The following is an 11,232-nucleotide window of genomic DNA, read 5'->3' as shown; positions in this document are numbered from 1 at the left end:
TTAATACGTACATATATATTATACGAAAAATCTCACCTCAGTTAGGAAATTTTTGTTGCTTGAAATAGTTTTGAATGGCACTTTTTAGTATTTAAAAAATACATAAAGAGGATAGCTAATTAATAATAGGGACATCCGCACGTTCATCAACATGCATAAACACGCGGATGTTTTGAATTTCTAGATGTTTATTTTGCTACTACACTATAATTTTTTTAAATTTATTTTTCAGAATGGAATTCGACAACAAAACGTTAGAAGAGATTGGTCCTCTTGGAAACTGGACTGACGAGAACTTCAACCGTTTAACCTCCAACAAGACTCACATACCACGGCCATACGACGACATAGGTAAATATAAATTAACCTGATAAAAATATTAGTTGCCATTACATTGAAGATGAAGACAATACTAATTAATCTAAACTTAACATGAAACAGAACAAGACACAGAAAAGTAAAAAGGTAACGGTCTCAACTGGGAATCGAACCCAGGATCTCTGTCTTACCGGGACAACGACTCTAACCACCCGGCCATTGGGACCTATTGTCAATCTCATATTTCAAATTCAGAATTAACAATATTATCTTCAACCAATTTTTCCTAAATAATTTGTTTGTAACCTAGAAAAAGTCTCGGATAAACATATCAGATTTTAATTTATATGGGACACCGACCAGAACAAAGATCCCGAGTTCGATTTCTAGTTCAGACCACTACCTTTTTATTTTTATGTATCTTGTTCTGTTTCATGTTTCGTTGAGATTTTATTGAATTATTTTCTTCTTCTTCTTATTTAATAAGTTTTTTCTAAGTCTTAATTTTAAAGAGAACAAATATTTTAGTTAAGTTTTGTTCACTCATAAGACAAATGACTGCCGGAATCGGAAGTCGGCACTTTGCCTTCTTCAGGAGCACAGACGATGGTTTTTGTTCCAACCTCGCCACACTATTGTCAGTTTGACAATCATTTGAGTTTACACGTATTATTTCTTTGTTTTTTTTTTCGCTCTAGATGAGAAACTTAGCCGCAATCTCTGAATTAGGGTAAATTGTACCATAATTTTGTATCTGAACGATAATATCGTCATGAATTAAAATCTTGAATTTTTCATTCACGTATATTCACAAAAAACATCTCTCAGTCTCAGAATAACAAATTTAATGGATGGCATTCAAGATTAATGCTTCCCATATTTCACTAGGTACTATTGTTGAAACATGAAAAATTTACGACATAAAAGTTTACTGGACTTAAAAAATATTGGTCAATTAAACAACATATAATATAAATATTCCTTAATTTAAAATAACTCAAACTCTTTCGTTAATTAAGCTTGCATCTCAACTGTTTTATTCTGTGATCTATTTCATAGAACTAACCGTTTGAACGTTGAAATAAATTGTTAGAAAGCAACGTTGTTGTTGCTTTATTCTAATTCGTTCGAAATAATTATTGCTCTATTCGAAGGCCAATTCTATATAGAATATAACGAAAATTTTAGTTGATTTAACATTGGGTTTCTATTTCTATCGGGCGTTCTGTTGCAAATAAAGCATGTTCTTACTGATCCTTTTCAAATAATCTATGAAACAGATCATTTAATATATTAGTTAGGAACGCGCCACTAGATTACTCAATTAGTATTACCTTTAAAGTGCTTAGAATATAAACATTTTCTTATCTGGGTTAAATGGTAGTTTTAAAGGATTTTGGAAAGGTCCTTGACTGGACGTTTTTGTTTGTTAATCTAAATGATTTGTTTGGAGCCTTGGGAAACCTTTAAGTGGGTGGATTTAAAATAAGACACCTGCCTAGTTTTGTAAGTGGTTGAAGTTTCCTATATAGTGCCGTAAACTTAATAATAAAATATTATATCTCGGTGTTGAATTTGCAATGTTTGGTACTCCCCTAAGCATCATTTCTTATCACTCTAAAATTATGTACTAAGCAAATATTTCAACGTTTTTAACACCCTTTGTGCCTTTGTGTAGATTTAAAAAAATCTTTTGAGATTGGGAAGCAAGTTTATTAATTTCCATAAATTTGTTTGTGCATTCCGTTTCCATTTCAAAATGGTGACCATTTTAAGGGTTCAGGGATGATTATATTTTCAAATATGAAATAGTGGTGTTAATTTGGACTTTCTTACTGGCATTTTATTTATAAGAATTTATAATTTAAGAATGTTTCAAAAAAGAATTATGATTGAGATAGTGACGTTCCTTGAGACAAATTGTATGATTCCTTATTTTTTTATACAAAATACACAATTTTTTATTAAGTAGGTAGGTATTTAAGTACTTTCTTACAAATCTTATTATTTTAGAGGAAATTTTGTTTTGATAGAATATAGAACGGGAAACTTTCCTAGTTGGACAGGCAAAGCATCCAATATGTAATATGTACTTTCTTTTGATAAATAAATAAATAAAATAAAATAAAAAGATATATTAAATAATAGAAACACACTTTTTGACGCAAAGTCTACTGTTTACATAACTAATAGTGTGATTCGGACACGCATAGAATATATAGAGAATATAAATAGGATGCACAATCGAAAGGACAAAAGGGTAGGGATCATCCCCAGATAACACGTCTATTTTTAGCGAATCAATAGTTCAGTTGGGTCATGTCAAGTGTCGGATGAAATAAGTTTAGTTTCCCCATAGTGACAGACAATAGATACATTTCACGGTGATTTAAGAAAATATTATCAATACTGAATCAGGAAACATATAAAGTATCCTACCCTGTTTGCCTACCTTCCCAGAAAATTGTGTTGTTTTTAGTCGGTTAGTTTGCCCAATTTTTCGGTAATGTTGCCCAAATGTTGATAAAATGTGGGATAATTCCGTTTACTTTAACCATTTATGCATAACTAAAACGATGGTTAACTAACATTGGCCAATACCTTTAGTTGTTTTTCTTTAAATTGGTCAATATGTGTTTTTTTTTAAATTGAGAAATCTTTGCGGCGTTTAATTAAAATGAAAACAACAAACTTTACTTTCACCACTATTGAGTAAAAATTATCAACATGTTTCAAAACCAATTATTTACTAGATAATTAATCACCGCTTTTCGTTATATATTTTTTTATTTAAAAGTATTTCTTCTTATTGTTTATTGTGAGGAGGGGGGGTGTCAGAAGAGGATATCTAGGTCTACGAGCCAGTCCAGGATTTCATCAATCCCGCCAGGGAATGAAGGTATTCGTTGACTACATCGGCAGTGGTCTCAACCTCACCGCATTCACACCAAGCAAGCAAGAAGCAAATGTTTTTCCTCGGAATTTTGCAGCATGTGGTGTGATACTAGAATTTAAACTTCACTGGAACGTGCGAATGGTTTCTTTTGAAATGCGTCAGCAGATGAATTTGTAACTGGAATTTTAACACATTGTTAGGAAGACAAAACTGATTTTAAGGCATAATTCGGTCTCCATAACTTTGATTAAAACAACATCCAGAATATGAAAGTTCTCGCGGGCCACACCAAAAAGCTTCGTGGGCCGCAGGTTCCGTACCTCTTCTTTAAGCCTCGTAGTAAGCGTTCAAAGATGGTTCGAAACGGATATGTGTAAATTAGAATGTTAGAGGGAGCGCGCTAAAATTAAAAAACAAAAAAAACAAAACGATAATAATTTGGAAAAAATGATGTTCACCATTAAAACACGACTCGTTTGAAATAGAGGAAAAACCTCTCGACGAATTCTTAAGCTGAAATTAAAGATACAATGTGATATTTTTTTTCATGCCTATAAGATATTAAGGACGGGTTGTTTCGGAGAACTTGAACAATTCTTCAAATTTCAAAGTTAATTTGCAAGTTCTGTGAAAGATATTTTTAAGTTCTGTTTTTATTTCAGTTCTGTCAAACAACTAGCCTATAATGATATTATAACAGAATTTGAATAGGACTTTCACAGAACCCGTAAATGAACGTCGAAATTTGATGAATTGTTCAAATTCCCCGAAACAACCCGTCCTAAATAATAGAACAAAATGTGTTTTTAATAATTTTCCAATAAGGGGGTTACTAAACATCAGGAATATTGAGGGAACATCTCACTCGATAGCGGATTTCTCTGATGAATTATTTATCTATTCTTATATGTATTCCAAAGTTTTTATAACATTTTGATAATTTTTATTAAATAGTTGCGTAAACAAAGTATGTAATTTTCATTTTTTTGTTTTTAATATTTCAGAAGCATTATACGATGTTCCCTTCTTTCTCGTGGTCCTGTTGTCCATCTTCTATGGAACTATCTCCGTGGTGGCCGTGGTCGGGAATGCCTTGGTCATGTGGATAGTGGCCACCTCCCGCCGCATGCAGAATGTCACCAACTGCTTCATTGCCAACTTGGCGTTGGCTGACATTGTCATTGGACTGTTCGCCATTCCATTTCAGGTAAGAGTCTTTATCTGATACCTCGTGTTAACAGAACTTATTATATTCGTTGTCTTCAGGCTCGTGTCTGGGCCTGCACTTGAAAGGAAAAATGGAGAGATTCTCATTATGTAAATTTTACGCAACGGCACGATCAAAATCAAAATCAAAATCAGTCCGTAACAACGTTACCATTATTCAGAGGTTCGTTCTATCTTCCATTACTACCCAAAACGATATTTAATCATGACGACCTCCACTGCTTATATATTTATATATATACATAATGTGCAAACAATCTATACTTTTATAGGATTTTATTTCTCTGTTTGAGATACTCGTATCTCGTACACTGACAGAGCCTCCTTAACTCATCCCCAAGCCCCAGCGGTTTACATAATAAATGGCTTTCTAAATAGCTAGATCATTCTATTTAGTATGTGTGTATACGAGTAGCTTACCCAAAGAATGATGACGGAAGTATTTGCATTGCCAGCTTGTTGATGATTATGTCCGGCCATGAAACGAAATCTGGATGACCGCCATTAATATCCCTAAGCACAAAAGCACCATTTTTAGATGAGAATTTCGCACAAGAGTTCCAACTGCTCCCAACCAACCGGTGCCAGTGACACTATGGCATTCCCAATTGGGGTATGTTGTGAATCTGAAGTAGTAGCGAGGGGAAGGAGATGGGAAAGATGAAGGCGGGAGAGTGCCTAGCTATTCAGTTTTGGTCACCAAATACGGCTAAAGCCATTTCAAGAAAAGTTTCAGTTCAGAACTGTGGTCTTACACCAGGGCGGGAGTATCTTCCACTCTGGAACGTGCCTTAAGTATACTATATATTATTTCAAATTAATAAATTGTGAAATAACACAAATTCATCAAGTAAAATTTACTTAGCTGGCATTGCAAATATTTCCGTGATCATTCTTTAGGTACGCCATATACACATACTAGATAGAATGATCTATCTGTAAACCGCTGGAGCTTGGGGATGAGTTAAAGAGGCTCTGTCCACTACCAAACTTTGTAGAAAATTATTTAGCGTAGAAAATTATGTCCCTAAATGTATTCGCCGAATTCATTACTTGCCCAAATATCTTATTTAAGTTAGTGTACCCACAGACTTAACTTTTTTGTTATCAATTATAAATTATACGAAAAATATTGTTTTCGAACAGAATTTGTTCAAATATTACTAATATTACCCAATTTTATAAACCTTCAACGTTCGTAATATCGTAGCATCTCTAAACCAACGGCGGTCGCAGTTTTAATGGGAAAAGGCCAGTAATTGAGTTTGCAGCTTAGATGGGATGCCGAGAATTGAGGAGGGTGGTGAAGTCTGGAAGAATAAAACTCTATTTTTTTAGAGTTTTCAGAGTTAAATGCAATAGCATATCGAACCCACCGACCAAGCAAAGTGATCACATTTTTCTTATGCTGTTTCTTGCTTCCTGAAATGTTTAGAATCAGTTGGGTTTATGTAGTACACTTGTGGTACGTTGGTACAGTAGTAAATTCTTTCAGTGTTGCCCTGGTGAAAGAGTGCCATTTATAATCGAAACGTTGGCGTTGCTTGAAATATTCTTAGCCGTCTTTGGTGACCAGATTTTAATATACAAGTACTTCCCCACCGTCCACATACAACATACCCCAATTGGGGATGTCGTGGTCTCACTGGCTCTTGACGGTTGGGAACAGTTGATACCCTGTGGGGTACTGATATAAAAAAAACGAAATCACTGCATAAATTATGGTAAACATCACTATGTCATAAATAACTTAACCAGTGAATTGTAAGTGAGATTTCTTCTTCTGTGTACCATTTAGTAACCATTTTTGTTCTCACGTCGCGTCGGGTTAGTGAGCATCTTAGTGCGATCCCTTATTTAGATGGATAACATTTGTAGTTAACCCTGGATGGTTATTATATTTTTACCCTACACTAAGGTAATAACTCGTCGAATCGACGAACTTTGTTTTTAAGAAATTCCTATATGCGAACTATGCAAGTCAAAAATACACCAAAATCATTTTTAGTAACGTTTTTTTATTTAAGAGTAAAAAAAAAAATATAGAAAAATATTTTTTTTTGTCGCATTAATCTTTGCATTAGTTTCCAGCCTCTTTGTTAGTTTTTTTAAGGAACTACCTTTTTTAAAATACAGAATAAAAAAAAACTTAAAGTTAAATGCCTTATTTCATGCACAGCCTTTGAATATAATATATAAAAGAATATTAAAAAAAAAAACTATAGTAAAAAACCTCATTTAACACATGAGGCACAAAGTTCAACTTTGTGCTCACCGCACACACTCTTGGCGCATTTTCTGCAGAAAGACTTTGTCATTCTTCGCTTGCTTGATGGACAGAAGTGACATATTTTGCGCTTCTTTGGTTCTCCGTCAACATTTTCAATTTCTGATTGCGGACTGGGTAAAATTTGCTGAATATTATGCCTTAGGGTGGACCGCAAGTTGGGTATTTCCAGCCTTTTTTCCAAAAATGGCGTCACCAGCGATTCATGGAGCTCTTTTAAGAATTCGCGACAGCTTTTTGGTTTTTTCCCTTTTGAAAACATGTTTTGGGTATATATTACGTAACTATTTACGAATGTTATGTTGAGAGTTCCATAAAAGAGACACATCGGCCATCTGTTGGTTTTGCGAGAGCAGGACATCACGCTGCACATTTGGTCTAAAGTGTCAACCCCGCCTTTTGTTTGGTTATAAAATTGAACCACGTGGGGTTTTCCGTTGTTTGCGTTGATTGTACCTTCTTCATCGCAGCTTGATAAAAGATGAATAAACTTATTCGGTTTTGGTTTATAAGACAACAATGTCAGTTTGTTATCATAGCAAAACATGGAAGTTCTAGGTTTCCGTCCTTTCACATTGCCCATCTCCTTCGGAATTTCTCGTTTATTTGACCGCAAAGTGCCAACAATTGTCAATTTATATGGCTCAAGAAGCAATGACTTTGCAAGTGGAACCGATGTAAACCAGTTATCCATCGTTACGTTTCGATTGGTTCCATGAACAGTTTTTGTCAGCTCTTTTACGTAGTATTCTGCGTGAGGCATTGTTGTTGTGTTAGAACCTTTTCCAAGGTATGGAAGAGCATCTATCATGTACTTTGTACCGCTATCACACATCATAAGTAATTTCAAACCATATTTTGCTGGTTTATTCGGTATGTACATGCGAAAAGATCATTTTCCTCGGAAAGCTAAAAGCTGTTCATCAATGGTTAAATATAATCCGGGCACGTAGTTCTGGCGGCATTTGTCGATAAAAAGCTATCAAATTTTTCGTATAGGAGCAAATTTATCTTGAACCAGTGTCGATCTTATAGATTTGTCGTCAAAACGAAGGCATGACATTAAACATTTGAATCTCATTTTCGTCATGGTGGATACGTAGCGCGTTCCGCAAAATGTAGAATCAAAAAGCTCTTCTGTTGTTAAATGGTTGTCTTTTTTGACAGCTGTAAGAACAAGAAGTCCAATAAGTGCATATATCTCGATCACGTCAGTCTCACGCATTTGTGTTTCTATATTGATGTTTTGTTTACAACGATTCTTGATCTCAACATTTGTCCATTGTACAATCTCAGCAACAATTTCTGGCGTAATAAATAACTTAAAACATTGAAGAGGATCTTCGATGGCTCTGCACTCTCGGGACGGCCCTCTTGCCTTATGGACATATGTCATTGCTCGGCGATGTGATTTGCCTTTTTTGGTTGTCCACTTATGAAAGTTTTTACCACGAAGTCTGGTTTTCGATAACGTAATGATATTTGCTGACGAGCGCAGAACGTTCAATGGAATTTCATCTTCATTCGAGAAGTCATCATCTGTTTCCGATGGAATCATATCTTCATCACCACAAAACTCGTCATATTCAGGGACCATATCATCAGCCTGATCTGCAGTTTTGCTGTTATTGTTGTCGTCGCTAAAATCGATTTCCTCAAGACCGAAAATATCAGAATCAATGGGATAATCATCGTCACAATCCAATAAAAACCGTTCATGTCAGACTCCGTGAGAGCTTTTTTGCTGCCCATATTGCAGTTCTAAAATAAATTAAAATTCAAAATGTTCACCGGAAATTAATCAGAACTGCTTAAAAACAGTTTTTATGTTATACAAATTATAACACTTATTTTTTATAAAAAAGTGGAAACAAACTAAATTAAAAAATAAGTGCCCATAAAAATTCAAAAAGTCACAATAAAGTTATAAAGTTAACTCGTCGGTTCGACGAGTACATACCTGTAAATCTCTATGTTCGCAAAATTTTTACACCACGCACCTCCACTCACAGCAAGATCTCGTCAGCAATTAACATTGTGTAAAAAAAGAGCGCAATTTGAGCAAGCACAAAAAAGTTATGAGAGAAAGAGAAAGAGAGCGTCGTCGATTCGACGAGTTATAACCATCTAGGGTTAACGAATGTTCATAATCTATTTAAGTATAGATTCTCATTCCTTTAGATTGTTGGGTAACCTTACCAGGCAACTCAGGAAAACGACAATTCAAAACACTTTTGAAAAGTGATATTAAGTCATAGAAAGTAATGTAAAAAAACTTAGTTAAGTTATGTTAGTTTTATTTGTAATTTTTCATCACTTTCAATGACTTTATATCACTTTTCAAAAGAGTGTTGAACTCCACCAAGTTGCCATAGAACAAGCGCTGAGCCGAGGTCCTGGATTTCCACCGCATCACTTCGACGTCTCCGTCATAGTGGACTGTCCTGTTTTAACACAACCGCTTGGAATTTCACCTTTCTGTAAATCTGTTAGTACGTTCCGTTTCTGGTTTCGAAATTCTGCTGCATCCACTTTATTATTCAAGCAAGCCTTGCTTTGAATAGACGGCTACAAAAATATGTTCACAGAAAACTTATTAATCCCAAAAGCAAACAAAACTATTTTTCAAAAAGGACCACACTACATGACCATTAAAGTACCTATATAACAACCTTCCACGTAGCATCAAACAAATAACCGACATACTTAAATTTAAATCAACACTAAAAACATTTCTTTTAAGCAAATGTCACTACACCTTAAATGAATACCTTACATAAATTAAATACCTCTGTTTTTTTTTTATTTTTTATTTACATGCATTTGTTAACATCTAATTATTGGGTTATGTAATATAATGTGTATTTGTTGGGTTAGCTGGAAGAAATAGGATGTAAACTATAAGCTATACCCTTTGTACTCTTTTTGTGCAATAAATATTTTTTTGAATTTTGAACTTACATTGACTAGGTGGCTAACTTTGCTGAACTTTTCAATATACCCCAATTGGGCATGTCCCACTGGCTTCCAGGTGGTTGGGAGCAGTTGGGACCTTTGTGCGGTATTCACATTTAAAGATTTAAAAAATTACTTGACGTTTCCTTACTTCATTAACATTTTTGTTGCGAAGTTTATGTGAGGTCCTTTAACAGATTCATTTAGATTTCCATTTAGCTGATTTTTATCGATATCCTATGATTATTTAATTAAATTTAGAGAGACCCTGACAAACTCCTCGTATATTGAAATTAAATTAATCATCAAAAGACTGCGTAAAGCATTTTTTATAATATTAAATTTGATCTGGAAATTCGTATTTTTTAAATGCTTTTCCAAATATTATTTTTCCATATTGATTGCCTTCATACCTACCAACTTTGGGATATCTGAGTTCTCAATATACCAATGTAGTCCTATTACAGACTAATTATCAACTGATGCCGCCATTAATCCGATCCGAAAAGTTAGAAAACTTAAGTCGTTAATAAAAATAATTACCAACTCCCGATCTCAAGTAGTGTATACATACTCGTAGATGGATGATTACATGCAAATGGGAAGAGTTGTCTAAATAATTATATACTGATACATATAGATAGATATACACAGCATAGAAATACTAAAAATATTAATTGTAAGAAAAATAATATGGGCCTTACTAATAAACGTGTGTTCAATTTTACACAACTACCAATAATGAATGGTGGTTTATCAGTTGTGTAAAATTAAAAAAATATATTTGTTAGTAAGGGGGTAAGTGTGGTGAAGCAGCAAAAACTGTCGAACGTCATTAAATTTAACTATGTTTATCAAACTTTTACATAAAACTACCATTTTTAAGACGCAAAATTTTAAACAACAGCTTGGTTCAATTCAACGACTAGGAATAGGGAAAATAGTGCTATTTAATAAGAATTTTATAATTATTAGTATACGAGTAAAATCCTTCATACAGGACAAACCCGCAATTTCGGAAGTTGATCGATGTGACGTTTGCTCGGCTTACCGGTTTGGCTCGACTGAAGCTGTTGATTCTGACTTCATTATTCTTCAGAGTTCATTATTCTGCGTGTGCGTGAAAATTACATTCGGATAATCTTCCCATATTTGTTAATCAATTGAGCGATTACATTTTAGAATAATATTTATTTGGTAATTCGTTTACATAATTTAATATATACAACTAACTCACAGCATAGGTTAAATTTGAAGTTAACATTTATTAAAAACCTCACCTAAATAAAACTATTGCAATTGACCTAAGTGATAACGGAGCAGTTTTTTTATTGGTTAGTTTGATGGTGTCCCACTATTTTTTTTGTAATAGTACAAATTTTGGAGTACTGATAAATTATTTGTCAGGTGCGGTCACAGACGTATTTTTGCATTTTGATACTATACAATAATAGTAGTGACGAAATGCTGACGTTTAATCTCGTGTTCTTCAGTAGTAAAAGTAGTTAAACTAAAGAGAAAAAAACGCCCCAACTCTCGACGCCGCAAT

The 11,232-nt window shown here is 34.0% G+C and overlaps 1 protein-coding gene across 1 annotated transcript in view; it reads left to right on the top strand.

Moving 5' to 3' along the window:
• The first annotated feature begins 233 nt into the window (after window positions 1–233).
• LOC149427005 (neuropeptide Y receptor type 1-like) overlaps window positions 234–11,232 on the top strand; it is a 245,641-nt gene continuing 234,642 nt past the window's right edge. The window contains exons 1-2 of the mRNA XM_089635168.1: window positions 234–351; window positions 4,219–4,421. Coding sequence (XP_089491294.1) covers window positions 234–351; window positions 4,219–4,421 — 321 coding nt within the window. The remainder of the gene's footprint in view (window positions 352–4,218; window positions 4,422–11,232) is intronic.

Source organism: Hesperophylax consimilis, chromosome 1 (assembly GCF_061612785.1).
Source record: "Hesperophylax consimilis isolate HC1 chromosome 1, BYU_Hcon_1.0, whole genome shotgun sequence".
In the NCBI taxonomy this organism is placed as follows: Eukaryota; Metazoa; Arthropoda; class Insecta; order Trichoptera; family Limnephilidae; genus Hesperophylax; species Hesperophylax consimilis.
This window is presented reverse-complemented; position numbering and strand designations above follow the sequence as displayed.